We start from the raw sequence: 18,308 nt of genomic DNA on the forward strand, positions 1-18,308 counted from the left end.
TGAAATCATAGGTTTGAGCAAGTGAGTAAAGGTAAAGTAAGTCGAACCACAAGATTTGCAAAGTTGAAATAATAGTAGTACATTCTAAAAGTTAATATTCACGAGCACCCAATTATCAAAGCTTAACATTCCGTCCGTTGAATACCCCATCAATAGTGCTAGAACAAACACTGATTCTCGAAAATATATTTCATCCGTAGACGGTAGCGAACCGTCAAAGATGAGGGCTGTCAAACCCATATGGCCATATAACATAAGTTCTCGCTTACACCATCTGATGTAACTAATGATAATCGGATTGAGGATTTTCGTTCTAAACTCGTATGTAGAATGTTTGTTTTCCCGTTCTTGTGTTCACTTAGTTCAAAAGAATCGTTTATGTTTTCTCATCCCAAAAGTAAGTTCAAAAGAGTAAAAAGTGGGACTATGATCTCACCTCGAGTGCACGAGTATAAAAGTACTTCGTAAAGTAAACGTGTGCATGAAAGTTGCTTAGCCTTGACCTAAACAATTAAGTTATATCAATTAACCGTTACAACACAAGGTCGGGCGAAATGTGTTCAATTAGTCCTATGGCTCGTTACGACTCGATTAAGTATAGCATGTGAATCACGTTGTCAAGTTTCATACAAGAAACAAGTATAAAAGCATGTTAGAATGATTGTATAAAAGTTTGGTTAAGTTTGACTAAAAGTCAAACTTGGTCAAAGTCAACGAAAAAGTCAACATGTTCGGGTCGGGTCCCGGACTATTTTTCTATGCTAGTTATTCATATACAAGTATATTAGAACAAGTTTCATGTGAATCGGAGGTCGATAGCTAGTCAAACAATTCACGTGAAATGGGTCCAAGAGGTCAGAATCTGGCCAGGTGATTCTGCGCGCCGCGCGGGGATGTGGCGCGCCGCGCCACTACCTGGGCAGAGAATTCTGGTCAGTTTTTCCAAGTGTGCACGAACCAAAACCTTTTCTAACACAACACTTGACCCGCAAACACTTATAACGCCTATCATACATCGTTGGAAAGGTATTTTGACGAGGAATGCAACTAAGTACATATTATCAATCAAAACATGCATTTAAAATAATCAAATTCTCGTCAAATGTTCAATGAACGTTCATAATCAAAGTTTCAAGTTTGTAAAACGCATTTCATGATTCGGGCAACCAATTTACACATATGATATGCCGTTTTGAAGGTAATGAAGCATACATTACTACTAAACACTAACAATTAACATTTCATGGCATTCAAGCATCAAAAGTCCATTTTAAGAGCTATCAAACCCTAGCCAAGAATCACAAAATCAATAATCATGTTAGTGATGTTTTTCCAAATCAACCTACACACCAAATTGAAGCTAGTGATACTAGTAACACAATTAAAACATGAACTTTAACAATTTAACAACATTAACTCATCCAAAATCAAATATTGAGCACACCCATTTCAATTGTTCTTACTAGTTACTCAAAACAACAAATCGAGCAAGTAAAACATATATTCATGCTAGACACGAGCCATAGACACTAACTAACACAATTTCAAGTCAAAAACACGAATTTAAAGAAATCTAGAGTTTTAGAAATGTTACCCAAAATCGGCGTGGTTAGTATCAAATCGTAGAGAATGATGAGAGGATCAAGAATATGTAGTCGGATTTGTTGTGAGCTTCCAAGATTGAATTTAGATGATGAATGAATGGAATGAGTTTATGTGTGTGTTCTTGAGATGGAGAGAAAAGAGATGAGGGAGATGATGGAATGAATGAATGGTGGAAAAATGGGTTGACTAGTTGACCTAGTCAACTAGTTTGCCCATTTGGCAACTCCGGTCCCTCGAGTTTCAAAGCGGATGCGGAATTTAACCGATCGAATATTTTTAAAACGCTCGAGTAAACGGGTGACGTCAAAATTAAATAGCGGGAATATAATGAACGTTACTCACGGAAACTATTAATTTAAATACGAAAGATTATGTTTAAAAAAAAAAGACGGTGTTAAAATTAAATTTAACGGAAAAACGCGGGATGTTACATTCGGTTAATAATCCAACCATAGAATATAATTTTAAGTACTTGTGTCTATTTCGTAAAACATTTATAAAAGCAACGCATGTATTCTCAGTCCCAAAAATATATTGCAAAAGCATTTAAAAAGGGAGCAAATGAAACTCACCTAATGTATTTTGTAGTAAAAACACATATGACTGTATTGAACAATGCAGGGTTGGACTCGAATTCACGAACCTATATCATTTGTATATTTATTAATACATATAATCGTAATCGAACAATTTCATATATTATAAATTTATATATTATATATTTAATTTGTATATACATTTGAAAATGATTATTATTTATATAGTTACATATATATATATATATATATATATATATATATATATATATATATATATATATATATATATTATAAATATCTAGTTTGTTTTATATAAATATTTATATAAAAATTATTAAATATAATCTATTCATACTTATATGTAATATTACCTATATGTATAATTTTATATACTTAATAATATAGTAATTAAGAGTTGTATTTGATGATAATATTAATAAGAACATACTTATAATAATAATTATAATAAGAATCATAGTAATAATAGTAGTGATATTAATAATAATACTTGTAGCAATATTGATTTTTTTACTGTTAATGTTAGTCATGATACTGATTTTAGTATTTACATAATAATAATACTACTGATAATAATAATACTCATGTCAATATTAGTACTTCTATTATTTATAAAGATATTAATACTAATATTTACGAAAATGATAATAATGATACTAACAACTGTGATTATAATGATGATACTTATAACAACGATTCTTAAGGCTAATACTAAAATGATGATAATATTAGTAGTAACATTAATAATAATGATAATCCTAGTTGTAGTAATAATACTTATATTAATAATAGCAATAATGCTAATGCTCTTAATTTAATTAATGATAATGATACTTCTAAATATTTAGTAATAATAATAATTTTTATATTTGTATTTATAATTAATATATATATATAATGATAATCTTTACAATCATTTTTATCATAAATAATAATAATACTTAGTAATAATAATAAGCTAACCTATAATGATAATCGAGGTATTAATAACAATGAATAATGTTATAACAATAATTAATAATAAAGATAATAATAATAATAATAATAATAATAATAATAATAATAATAATAATAATAATAATAATAATAATAATAATAATAATAATAATAAAAAATGAAAAACTACCTCAAAATCGGTTTTTAAAAAGATTTTTGTCACCAGTTGGAATCGAACCCGAGACCTCTCAAACACCCGAACATCACCTTAACCATTACGCTATCTTTGTGTTTCTGTCATATTATCATAGTTAAATTTATTTATTTTTCTATCGGTTTTTATCATCTTCTTCAAACAATGAATCGACCAGAGGCAATAATAATCATAACATCAATCAATTGTTGATTTTATGTCTTCCACTTGAAACAGATACTACTGGTTATCGGTGAATTGTATTAACAGAAGGAGAAAGAAAGAAAAAAATAAAATAAATGCAAACAGCAACTGCAGTACCTCACGATGATGACGATGAATATAAACATTGATTAAGAATTTAAGGCCGTATTAGCCAATACTTTCTTCATGAATTATGTTGCAAATCACCCCTATAAACTTTGTAAATTCTCAATTTTAACTGAAACATCGACACGAATTCTAATTTCTTGATGAACAAAAGCTTTGACTTTTTAAAACGAACATTAACTTCAAAAATTCTCGATCAATACAATAATTTGGAATTTGATACTTTACAGATAGTTCAAGTAAAACGTTCCTAACACAACTGCACTTTTAGATTTTTAAAATTATCTCAAATTCTAGGTTTTGGTTTAAAAGTGACTCAACAGAGGTGTTCGACATATTTAATGGGTTTTTCAATTTAATTCATCAGCTATTAGATGTTGAATGTGTTGGCATTTGATATTATGGGTGTGAGGTCGAATGTGTTTGTCCAGATCACAAAGAAATCGATGGCCTTATATCTAAATAATATTGACAGAAAGAATCACAAAAAATAGGGAAAATGAATAAAAAAATAAATTAGTTGCTATCATTCTGTAATTGATTATTGTTAATTGACACAGACGTTAAGCAGATTGGGGACAAATACAAAGATAGTACTATAGATTGAAAACTGCTGGTAACAACTTTTGATTCCAAAGAGATACATTTGATAATATATATTAATGTTTAATAATTAATTAAAATTCTTACAAATAATTGAATTAATAATAATAATAATAATATTAATATTATCAAATAATACTAAAAATGATATTAATAATAATTTATAATAATAATACTAATTATTAATGATAATGGTAATAACAATATTTAATAATAATGCTATTATTAATCATAAGTATTAAATTTATAATTTTTATTATTAGTTATAATAATAATGATATTAACCTTGATAATTAATATTAATAATAACAATAACATAACAAATTAAATATGTAAATTATATATTATAAATTTTTAATAATATTAATAGTACTGATATTATATAATAATAATATAACAACTAGAATTAACTTGAAATTATATTTTATATATATTAGTATTACAATTTATTAATTATGTAAGATTTATTAATTGTATAATATAAAATTTAATACTTATACACTATATATATATATATATATATATATATATATATATATATATATATATATATATATATATATATATATATATATATATATATTACAATATAATTTTAATTATAATTATACATGGAATCATATTTATATATATATAGACTCACTTTAATAACAACTTTGTATATTACTTTACATTTCCAATTCAAATGATTAAATTGTATCTTATTAATTCAAATTAACATATACACTTTTTATTCATATTTATATATATGTAAATATATATATATATATATATATATATATATATATATATATATATATATATATATATATATATATATATACATATACATATTTATTAACAACAATTTGTTCGTGAATCGTCGGATATAGTCAAAGGTTAAATGAATACATGAACACCGTTTAAAAAAAATTGTTGAGACTCAACATTACAGACTTTGCTTATCGTGTCGGAAACATATAAAGATTAAGTTTAAATTTGGTCGGAAATTCCCGGGTCATCACAGAAGCTATTGGAGTTAAAGTGGATGATGAAGATAAAGCTTTGAGGTTGATATTATCTTTGTCATCGTCTTATGAACACATGAAACCTATATTGATGTATGGGAAGAAAACTCTGAAGTTTGAAGACGTTACTAGCAAGCTCCTATCAGAGGAGAAAAGACTGGAAGGTAACGGGGTCTCGTCATCAGGAGATACGATAGTGTTGTGTTCAGATAGGCGAAAAAGAAACTCTGGGAAGAATCTGGTATGTTGGAGGTGCGGGAAGACTGGGCATGTGTGGGTTAATTGTCCAGGTGGAGCTAATTCGATAAATGGCTCTAAAGGCGCTAATGATGTCTCCGTTGTTACGGAGAGTGACGAATTCCTCTGAAGTCACACCATCCTCATGGTGTGTCCGCGCCACCGTGGAAAGGGATGTTCGTTAGCGGTTCCACAGTTACACATGGGCATTGGTTTGGCGTTGATGCAGGTTGTGTGGTGGAAACTGATGTTGTAGCTGATGAGACTTTCGGGAAAGCTAAACAGGGAAGTTGCACCATAAAGTTTCAGCTGGTTGTTCAACAACATGTGCCGAGGTGAAATGCTTAGAATGTGATATTCTAAATGCTATACTCTTAATGGTGGAGTATGATAATTCTTGTTAAGAGTTATGATTGTCTATGATGACAATGATTGTCGGTTTAGACAATATTCGGTAAAGATGCAAGTTTTGTCTCTTGGGAGATAATGTCATTGGCATGAAGATGAGAATCTTGAAGTTGTCGTCGAGGAAGCATCTATATCGATTATCCATAATGTTAAAGTATGGTTATCTTTTTCTATCAAAAAGGTGGAGATTTGTTGGTTTATTTTTTGATAGAAAAATTGATATGGTTATTTTGTGAAGGATGTTATCCCAAATAGGTGGGAGGAGAAAGTTGGAGGTAGGTGACTTGGTTATAAAAGGATGGCTAAGTCTTCATTCCAATTTGCACCAATCAATACACTTTAAGTATTTGATTATTTCTTTCTTTCTTACCATTGTTTGGGAGTTGTTTTAGTTAAATACTTTGGAGAGTGTAGTTGGCTTAAGAGAGTCGTCTATGTCATTGTAACAATTTGTGATATAGTGTATTTCTCTCTTTGGAGGCCCGTGGTTTTTTATCCTGTTTTGGAGTTTCCACGTTAAATTCTTATGTTGTGGATTGTTCTTATTTCTTTACTATTATTGTTGGGCTGGGTGGTGAGGTCGTAATTTCCCAACAGCTTGGTCTTCTCACTTTTGTTTCATATGTTTGTTGCAATTATTGGTGAAGTCCAAAAAATGGTATGGTTTGTTGATGCTTGCTTATTGGTTGTCAGGTTGGTTCCACATAGCTACTTTCCCCGGATTTTCAAGTATGTCATGCCTTGGGTTTTCTCCCCTTGCCTTGAGTTTCCTTTCTCCGGTGTTTATTTTATATATATCTTGTTGAATCACCACCCGATTCGGATGTGTAAGGGTCACAAGATCGTGTTTCCTCGATACTAGGCCTTGCTCCTTCGAAACCAGATTTCGCTATTTTGTGTTTCTAGGCGTTTGTTAAGGTGGACGTTTAATGTGTTATGAAGTCTTTTATGCTTTCGGGTTGTAACTGATATCATCATAAAGTCAAAAGTTCTCGCCCTTATCTGCTTTTAAGTTGCTGTCTTTCCTATGACTTGGACCCTTTCCGTGCCTCCTAGGAAAGGTTCTTGCTACTCGAGAAATTTTGTAAGTGAAGTTCTCCTATCAACTTAAAAAGGACTTCCTCAGGTCGACCTTTCATTCTGATTTGCATTTTTCAGGTGATTAGTTTAGTACAAGATGTGAAGATGCGGGATTTCTATGTCATAATAGCTTATGGTGTATGTTTTAGTTAGTGTTTGTTCAATGTTGATATTACCATAATCGGTACAATTGTAACCTTGTTAGATTATACGGAGTACGAAATATTTAATGTAATTGTCATTTTTTATTTTTTCAGAAAAAGATTTGTTGTTTTGCTTTTTTCATTGTTAGATGCTCATGCTTGTATTTTTTTTTTTTTTGAGCCACATTTGTTTAGTCTGGGCTTCTATTTTTGGTTAGTCTTGGTCAGTTATTGGTATTGTTAGTTTGTTTTGCTCTTTGTAGTCCGATTTGTGCTTAGATGTTTAGATTAGTGTTTGTCATGGTAAGGTGCTTTGTTTTGCTTTTTAAGTTTGAAAAACGGGCCAGGTTGTATTGTGTTTCTTTAAAAAAAGGAAATTGTTCAAAATACACTTTTTTAATGTCTTCAAACAAAATACATTTTTTTTAAAAAAATTGTCTTTTTACACCATTCAGTAGACGAGAATTTTGTCTACTACCTTTATCTGTCGTCTACTACCATTTTTACAAAATAGTAGACAGTTTCAATAAGGTAGTAGACAGTGAGAACAAAGCAGTAGACAACCAATTACAAGGTAGCTGACCGTCTACTGCCTTGTTGTTATTGTCTACTACCTTGTTGTAGGTGTCGACTGATATGTATTATTGGTGTCGACACCTACAACAAGGTAGTAGACAATAACAACAAGGCAGTAGACGGTCTAATTGGTTGTCTACTACTTTGTTCTCACTGTCTACTACCTTGTTGTTACTGTCTACTACCTTGTAAAAATGGTAGTAGACGACAGATAAAGGTGGTAGACAAAATTTCCGTATACTGAATGGTGTAAAAAGACAATTTTTTTAAAAAAAAATGTATTTTGTTTGAAGACATTAAAAAAATTGTATATTGTTATTGTTTGTATCGGTGAAAGTCCCAATTATATAAGTTATTTGTTATTTTTTTTCGAAAAAATTAAAATAAATAATTATTTATTGTTATTTTTCTTTTCTTTTTTTGCGTAATAAAGAGCGTCTATAATAAAAAGCTCGCTGGTAGACCACTCACCCGCCGCCACGAGCTCCGACAGCTAGAACCGCCGATCAACTCCGCCTGCAGATCTCACCTTTTCCGGCAACTTAAACATGACTTTATCACTAGAAGAGCAAGATAATTTACAACTTAAAGAAGTACAAAAACTAGAAGGTCACACCGATAGGGTATGGGGTCTTGCTTGGAATCCGGCCACCGGAACAGGTCGTATTCCGACCATGCTTGCTTCTTGCGGCGGAGATAAATCTGTTCGTATCTGGCAACAACGGAGCCCTTCGTCTACTTCACTTGAATCCAGGGTTCGTTTCCAATTTCCCCCTTTTTCAGTTTCACTAAAATTAGGGTTCAGGGTTTATATACACAGAATACATATTTACATCTATGTGTGTTAGTTATTACTAAATTTGTTAAATTTGAATTATATAATTATACTATTTTAACAAATTCACAAAGTTGGCTTTTTTATTTCGTATTGATCCATATATGTTTAGGTGCATATTTTTATGTAACTTACTAAGTGATCGTAGATGCATTAATCAAAAGTTGCGATTTTTGTTAAATTGACTACTTTAAAAAATTGTTATCAAACATCTCAATGGCGATATATAACGATTGGGGCGATTTCATTTATAAGATGTTATTGTTGGGTGTTTGATAATATGCAAGTTTTAATTAATATTTACAACAATATTTAAGTAATCTGAGAAGTTAATTCCCTTAGATGTGAATCATGTGATTGAAAGCATGTTTTCTTTTTGTTATTTTTGAGGGAATTGAAGAAAAGTTTTTTTATTAAAATGTTGTTTAAACAATTAATGTGTTCAGGCAGTATTAGAAGAGAATCATACTCGAACGGTTCGATCATGTGCATGGTCACCATCTGGTGACAAGTTAGCAACTGCAAGTTTTGATGCCACTACGGCTATTTTCGAACACAATGGTGATAATTTTGAATGTGTATCCACCTTAGAGGTATTTCTTGATTTATTTTTATCGCAACATTTTATGTCCTTTTACAACTTCTGATAATCTTTTCGGTAATTTAGTGTAGATCATAACAAAATATATTCTAGTCATCTGAATAAGGTCCTAACGTATATAGGGTCATGAAAATGAAGTTAAAAGTGTGTCGTGGAATGCATCTGGTTCACTGATTGCAACTTGTAGCCGAGATAAATGTGTTTGGATATGGGAAGTTATGCCTGGAAATGAGTATGATTGTGTTGCGGTGCTACAAGGACATACACAAGATGTGAAGATGGTTCAATGGCATCCAACTGTTGATGTTTTATTTTCATGTAGCTACGATAACACGATAAAGGTAATTCACTTAACGTCATTCTTCACATTCCACCATGCGTTACCTGCATCGCGCATTTATATTTAGTGTTGCAGAACTCGGAATTAATCGGAGAGTACTTAATCAAACTCGGAATTACTTGGAAAATCGGTTAAAACTAGGCCCAAGTCAAACTTGGTCAACATCCGTGTATCTGTGATTTTTTACTATAACTATGTCATGTTGAACTGTTGAAATTATCTGATACATTTTTTGTGTGAAAGAAATAGAGGCGAAGAAAATCAATTTTGTTCATAGTTCTGTTATATTATTATACATTTAACCGATAATCCAATTCTTAACTTTAATTACATTTTTAGGTTTGGGCAGCAGAGGATGGTGATAGTGATGATTGGCAGTGTGTTCAGACTTTAGGTGAATCTGATAGGTACAGGCTGGACCTTTTGCTGTTAGTGAATTTTTTTTTTTTAATCTTTCATTAATATTTCAACTTTTATTATTGTATACTTATAATGTACTGTAACGACTACCAGTGGACACTCATCTACAGTGTGGGCTCTATCTTTTAATTATTCCGGAGATAAAATGGCTACGTGCAGGTATTCTGAGCTGTGGATTGTTCTTAAATTATTGAATCTATTGGTTAATAAAATAGTTTTAGAATAACTCGATGATCGTTTATTAATCTGTAGCGATGATCTCACTGTGAAGGTTTGGGGTGTAGACATTGCAAGAATGCAATCTGGTGATAGCAATGCTCCTTGGTGAGTACCAACGTATTTTTTTCATTTGATTATTAGTTATTCAATGATTAAGTTTACTTTCACAAAAACCTTAGTCAAATTTTAAAAAAGTTCTGCTTGTGCTTGTGCTTGTGCATGTACTATATGATGAGTGTTTCTATTCTGTTTCTTTGTTTTTGCAGGAGGCACCTGTGCACTTTATCTGGTTATCATGAACGAACAATATTCTCAGTCCATTGGTCGAGGTTATACCACATACTCACTTTTCTTTACATTCACACATTTAATATTTAATATTTATTATGATATCGATTTATTTAATATTTGAATTTGAATATTCACAGGGAAGGTATAATAGCTACTGGGGCAGCCGATGATGCTATATGCTTATTTGTTGAGTCTGAAGATCATTCTGTATGCAACTCTTCTTAAATTTAACATTTAACATACTGATAATACTACACAGAATTATGAGAAATTTGTACAAATTGATTTAAGCTCGATCATAACATTTATAACTTGATTGCTTGTTCTGTTTTACAGTATGATGGACCTACATATAAACTGCTTCTCAAGAAAGAAAAGGCTCATGACATGGACATTAATTGTGTGCGTTGGAGCCCTACGGTAATTCCTTTATATTTCTGTTTAATAATTTCAAAATCGTTTCATCTACTTCTTAAGACTATGCTTTTGATTTTTTTTTTTTTTACATAAAAATATGTAATATTAACAATTCTGGTAACAGGAGAACCATAATCTTTTGACAGGATTTGTTTTTTTCTTTGAAGAGTCCGTATACAATTTTTGTAAATCATTTATCTGTAAAGTAAAACCTTCTTTTAACATTAATAGTCTTGACATGTTTGATGATATACTGAGGTTTTATACTTAAGCAACTACATTTATATTTATAGTTTTCATATTGTATTCTATAAAAGAAATTAAAATGCATAGTGTACTGAAGTGCATTGAATTATCTTGCTCTTTGACAAAATAACAAATGTGACTTACAGAAAGATGGTTAGTTTATTATATGACTAATCAACCTCACAAATTGCAAATCTGTCTGCAGGAAAATCGGATTCTTGCTTCTGCAAGTGATGATGGCACAATCAAGATTTGGAAGTTGGATTCAATACAGTAACTTTATGAGATTTTGTAGCTAGTTTTAGTTGTTTAATTCACGCGAAGTATTTAAATAACACTAAATTACAGTTTATAAGTGGATTTGGATGAATAATGGATATGTAAAGGCAAATTGTTTTTTGACATTGTTGACTTTCTTTCTTAAGTTTGAAACCTGGTTTTATTTTATTTTTTTCTTTTTGCTGCTTGATGGTGCGAGATGTTTGGTTATGTACCTGTTTTTTGCCAAAAACGTTATGTAGTTTATAATAAATATAATAAATAATTAAAGATAACAGTATATAACAAACACAATATACATGATCATGCTCTATGTACTTGGATTATTATCAAGGGTGGAGAAATCGGAACTCGTGAAGAACTCGGCGATAAGAACTCGTGGAGAACTCGGCGATGATTTTAGGGAGTTCTTGACAACTCGGGGAGAATTCGGAATAGGGGACCCTAGGCCACAAATTTGAGATCCCCTACTCATCCTAACATCAAAATACTTATCCTAACATCAAAATACTCATCTTCTCAAGTATTAAAGGCGTGTTTATCTTGTTTCATCCATTGTTCATCGAGTTCATCATCAACAACATGCAAGACTAATTTCCTTTTTTTTATTCCTTACATTGAACACTTGATGCATGCTTAATATATTCAAATATTTATATGTTTATGAGTTTGCAATCCTTATGTCTTTTGAATTATAATTTTGTGAAACGATCAATTTAATGTTTAATGCAAGTTTGTTGATTTAATTATTGCAAGACTATTATTGTGATTTAACAATTGTTTCTTATTCAACTTGATGTTAATTTAGATTAGGTATAAAGACACGTGTTTAAGTTACATAATTGTACACAAGGTAATTGCTTTAACGAATTTAAGAAGTCATGTCTATGTGATTTGAATGTTGAATTGATAAGCACAATATTTGTTTGAATGAATGTATGCTCATTTGGAATTTAGAAGGAATAAAGGCTTTTAATCCATTGATAACAACTTTACATTTTAAATATTTTGTTTATACTCTTTTGCTTAAAACCATTAAAGTTCAAGTTTTTTTATTTAATACTCCGTAGCTTTTAACTAATTTAATGTAGTATTTAATCACCAAACCACTATAAGAATCGATTGTTTTTAACTACAATTTCTCGTGGAACGAATCCTACTTTTCCTAGCTAGTCTAGAGTATTTAGTTATTTTTTATTGATACACTTGAATGACATGTTGTCGGCTGTAATAGTATACGCATCGCAAATTCCGCTCAATGAAAAATGCAATGACCAAATGTTGTTCTTGTTATCGTGATTCTTTTCAAAAGTTAACAAGTACTAAAGGCATGTGAAAATAGCTTTACTGGTAATTAAAGTGCAATTGCTGATTTTGTGTAATTTTAATCGTATGTATCGAGACGAAATATTCCAAAATTTCATACACAATTCATTGCATCTGTAGAGTAGTTTTTGCTTAGATATAAGTGACACAACGGATATACTCGTGGTCGTTTCATCTATTCATCGTTGTTTCTTGATATTTTTTCCCTAGTTATCCCAACATATTTACCTAGCTAGGTTTATAATGTAATTTATACATACGCTAGCTATGAAATGTTTTAAGTAACTACTAAAATGTTTAAGTTATCAAATGAAATAATTATCATTTACAAAAGCTTTTGATAATGGACTATTGATCAAGACGCCCATTTTCAAATGCCATCATAAGTTGCAAGGTGACCGTGCGACCCTGCGACTTGCCATTTGCTTGGTGATGACTGAGAAAATTCAAGTCGCGAATCGAGACTTAGACTGATGACCGAGACAACACGAGTGACAGCTAGGGTCGCACACTTCTCTTGCGAGTTGCGTATGACCGTGTTTTATGAGTCATACGATGTTGTTGAACGAGTCGCAAGGCTCGCAAAGGTCACCTTGCGAAAATCAAAAAGCGTATCTGGATAAGATTTCCGATAAGACTGTATGACAGATTTTAGATCTTAAAGCCTGCACGTGGGGTCCAATTACTTCACGAGATTCACTGTTTAACCTACATATATACCAACATAAGTACCACATTCAACATCACCAATCACTTAACAACTTCCTTGACTTACCATCTTCAATATCACCAATCACTTACCACCTTACACTCACAGGTTACATTGTTAAACATGCATATATAGATCCATCACCACTATCGTTCATTAGCACCAACATCACCACCAACGTTCATCAACATCAACCGCATCATCGCCACCAAAAGTATATACCACGATCACGGCTATCAGTCTATACCACAATCACCAACTTTATCACAAACCACATCATCACCACAACCACACCAATCACCACTCTCAGTTCATCACCACCACCAACATAGGAATATATATATATATATATATATATATATATATATATATATATATATATATATATATATATATATATATATACACACACACACACACATACATACTTTCATGACCCGTCCTAATCCATCTGAACGAAGTCCATATCGATTATAAACGATTCACAATAGTTGATTACATCGCGAGGTACTTGACCTCTATATGATACATTTTACAAACATTGCATTCGTTTTTAAAAGACAAACTTTCATTACATCGAAAGTTGACAGGCATGCATCCCATTTCATAATATATCAAACTATCAACGACTTAATAATAATCTTGATGAACTCAACGACTCGAATGCAACGTCTTTTGAAATATGTCATGAATGACTCCAAGTAATATATCTAAAATGAGCAAATGCACAGCGGAAGATTTCTTTCGTACCTGAGAATAAACATACTTTAAAGTGTCAACCAAAAGGTTGGTGAGTTCATTAGTTTATCATAAACAATCATTTTCATCATTTTAATAGACCACAAGATTTTCATATTTCAATAAATGTCCCATGCATATAGACAAAAATATCATTCATATGGATTGAACACTTGGTAACCGACATTAACAAGATGCATATAAGAATATCCCCTATCATTCCGGAAAATCCTTCGGACATGATAAAACAACATCGAAGTACTAAAGCATCCGGTACTTTGGATGGAGTTCGTTAGGCCCAATGGATCTATCTTTAGGATTTGCGTCAATTAGTAGATCGGTTTACTAATTCTTAGGTTACCAAGCAAAAGGGGCATATTCGGCTTCGATCATTCACCCATATAATGTAGTTTCAATTACTTGTGTCTATTTCGTAAAACATTTATAAAAAATTGCGCATGTATTCTCAGCCCAAAAATATAAAGGGTAAAAAAGGCAAATGAAACTCACCATACTGTATTTTGTAGTAAAAATACATATGACTATATTGAACAACTGAACAATGTAGGGTTGGCCTCGGATTCACGAACCTATATCATGTATATATATATTAACACATATTATTGTAATCGAACAAAATTTGTATATATACTTATTATAAAATATTATTAAATTGTAACTTATTGTTATGTATATATAATGTATTAAAATTAATACTTATTTTTATATATGTGTTTATATTATTACTTATAATATCTAAAATATATTTATACACTATATGTAATTTATTTATTATTATAGTTAATAACATTTCATATAAAAATATAGTATGTAATATACTTTTATATATAAATCTATTGTGTTTGTAAACTTAATGATTATAATAATGCTAAAATAAAGATATTAATACTAATAATAGCAATAATAACAATATTAATAATAATCATAATAATTACTAATAATAATAATAGTAATAATAATGCTAGTAATGATAATAGTAATAATATCTAATGATAATACTTAATAATAATAATTTTAACCATTTTATTACTAATATTAATATTAATAATAATACTTATGTTTATAGTAATAATCCTAATATTTATAAATGATACAAGTATTGATATTAATGAAAGTAATAATAAATTTTATTATGTTCCTATTAATAATCGTAATCTTAATAATGATATTAATACTAAGATTATAATAATAATAATAATAATAACATTAGTAATTAGTAATACTTATAATAATAATAATAATAATAATAATAATAATAATAATAATAATAATAATAATAATAATAATAATAATAATAATAATAATAATAATAATAATAATAATAATAATACTTATACCTATGATAATATTAATAGTTATAACTATACTACTTAAATATATCAATCATAATATTAACATTAACAATACTAATAATAATACTGATAATAATAACAAAAACAATAATAATAACAATAATAATAATCGTAATAATAATAATAATAATAATAATAATAATAATAATAATAATAATAATAATAATAATAATAATAATAATAATAATAATAATAATAATAATAATAATAATAATAATAATAATAATAATAATCAAAACTACCTTTAAAATCAAGCTTTAAAAAGAATAAGCCATTGCCTGGAATCGAACCGAGACCTCTCGAAACCTAACACCACACTCTAACAAACTGGGCTGTTGCCCCATGTTCGAAATTAAACAGAAAACATTTCATATAATCCGTCTGTTAGCTAACTCATCTTCTTCTTTAAATTTCAAATCGACCAAGGGTATAATTGACACGAAAACAAGTTACAGGTTTGAATTTAGAGTTTGAAATCAAAACGTAATAACCTGTCATGAAGATTTGATCGACAGTTCATAGGGAAGAAAAAAAATCAAAACAGTCGCTGAAAAGGAAGAAAAAAAAACGCAGAACTTTAATTTGATTTTGATATTTGAATGCTTTTGAGACCTCGATGTCTTCATGAAATATCTTCTAAATTGTCATCATAATACACTCAAATTATCACTTGAACTTTATTCGTAACAGATTACTCGAATTTGACTCAAGTTCATACGGTTTGACTTTTGAATTTAAAAGTTTGACTCAAAAATTTGAACTCGATATGACGAATTGACTTCTGAAACTTTGCAGATAGTTGGAGTGGATGATACCTAACAATTCTGCATTTTTGGATTTTGATTATTGGGTCGTTTTTGAATTTTGGCAACAAAAAAAAATGAGAACAGAAGAAGCCGTCGGTTTCTATTTTTTTTTCTATTTAATTTTTTTGTTTTTGTTTTCAATGTGAATCAATTGCAGGTTGTTTATAACTACAATAATGTTGTTAGACGAATCTTTGATGCAGTAAATTGGTTGTTTGTTTGTGATAAGTCACGGTTTGGAGAAGGACAGGGAAGAAAAATATATAACAGACAAAAATATAAAGAATCTGATAATTGATTTAATTACGCGTATGAATTTATATTTATTATAAATATGTATAATAGTATTTATATGTATACATATATATATCTGTATATACATTTATGTATATATCATATTAAATTTTTTTGTATTATCTATTACTAACTTTAAGAATTTTATTAATTTTAACAAAAATACAATACTAATAATAGTAGAAATATTATAATAATACTATTAATAATAATTGTATCAAAATTATACTAACAATAATAATAAAAATCATAAAAGTATTATAAATGACAATAATAATATTATTTATGATACTAATAATAATATTAATTAGAATAATATTAGTAATAATAATATAACAACTTGTATATATATATATCCATTTACATAATAATATTAATAATACTAATATAGATGTTAATATTGAAAGTAATAATAATATTACTATAACAATTGTAATTTAATTTATAGTTAGACTTGTTATGTTAAACATTAATATTACATATTATTAATTATGTAATATATATGATAACATACATTAAATATTTAATATTCAAACATTACAATATATATATATATATATATATATATATATATATATATATATATATATATATATATATATATATATATATATATATTTTTATATATTTATATATATATATATATATATATATATATATATATATATATATATATATACACACACACACACACACACACACACAATTGTTCGTGAATCATAGGGCTAAGTCCAGTAGTTAATTAAACGTATGAAATCATTTTAATGTAACCCGTCAAATGGGTTTATCTTGTCTACAACCGTTATTCAAATTATTTACTCTCTATGATTTCGTTTTTATTTTAAATATTATGAAGGTTAAATAATTAATTTATCAAGAGTCACGAGAAAATTATTGTAAAGCATGTATTGAAAATCAAACAGAAGCCTCCACTAATCCGACTAGCTCTCGCGATTTGACACTTTGTCCTTACTCGAAGATCACTTTACCATTTATTCCGAATATCGTTAAAAAGAAATGTTTTCCAAATCAAAGTGGACTTCCTAACAGAGACTCGTAATCATAATTCAATGTATCTGATGAATCAATCATTTGATATATCTTTTAATTCCATCGATAACTATTTGAATATATTAAGAAACAAATACGTTTATGTAAAGTATTATGCGTCTAATACTTTTGTTAATGTTTTCAAGTTATAATATATACACGTATACATATATAATCATATTCGTTCATATAATGGTTCGTGAATCATTGGAATTTGGTCGAGGTTAAATGAGTGTATGAACATAGTTTAAAATTCTTGAGATTCAACTTACAAACTTTGCTTATCGTGTCGGGAATATATAAAGATTAAAGTTTAAATTTGGTCGGAAATTTCCGGGTTGTCACACATACATACATACATACATACATACATACATACACACACACACACACATATGTAACATCCTGATGTCGGGCCTGGATGAAATTACCTATTTGCCATTTTTGTCCGTTTGGTGTTTTAGTGAGCATTTTATTAAATTGATTATTTGTTGAGTGTTTTTATTTAATTATTAGTCCAGTGGGTTTGTTTTGTGACCAGGGTCACAGAAATTATTTGTTTATTAAATTTGGACTTCGTTTGGGCTACCGAACGAGATACGTTACGTTTCAGTAAACAGATAAATACCCGTGTTTTATCAGGAATGGGATTTAATCCCCATTTATAAGCCAAAAACCGCTTCACCCCT

At 29.3% G+C, this 18,308-nt stretch overlaps 2 protein-coding genes across 2 annotated transcripts in view; both read left to right on the forward strand.

The window, feature by feature from the left end:
- Window positions 1–7,166, forward strand: part of LOC139840334 (uncharacterized) — a 45,703-nt gene extending 38,537 nt beyond the window's left edge. The window contains exon 2 of the mRNA XM_071830601.1: window positions 6,570–7,166. The gene's annotated coding sequence lies outside the window, so the exon portion shown is untranslated. The remainder of the gene's footprint in view (window positions 1–6,569) is intronic.
- Window positions 7,167–8,092: 926 nt separating this feature from the next.
- On the forward strand, window positions 8,093–11,494 carry LOC139840335 (protein CIA1). Its single transcript, XM_071830604.1, has 10 exons — window positions 8,093–8,430; window positions 8,957–9,103; window positions 9,234–9,452; window positions 9,791–9,858; window positions 9,965–10,030; window positions 10,124–10,195; window positions 10,357–10,419; window positions 10,519–10,588; window positions 10,718–10,801; window positions 11,250–11,494. The coding sequence occupies exons 1-10, from the start codon at window positions 8,224–8,226 to the stop codon at window positions 11,319–11,321; spliced, it is 1,068 nt and encodes a 355-aa protein (XP_071686705.1). The 5' UTR covers window positions 8,093–8,223; the 3' UTR covers window positions 11,322–11,494.
- Window positions 11,495–18,308: the final 6,814 nt, after the last annotated feature.

This window comes from Rutidosis leptorrhynchoides, chromosome 4 (assembly GCF_046630445.1).
Source record: "Rutidosis leptorrhynchoides isolate AG116_Rl617_1_P2 chromosome 4, CSIRO_AGI_Rlap_v1, whole genome shotgun sequence".
Lineage (NCBI taxonomy): Eukaryota > Viridiplantae > Streptophyta > Magnoliopsida > Asterales > Asteraceae > Rutidosis > Rutidosis leptorrhynchoides.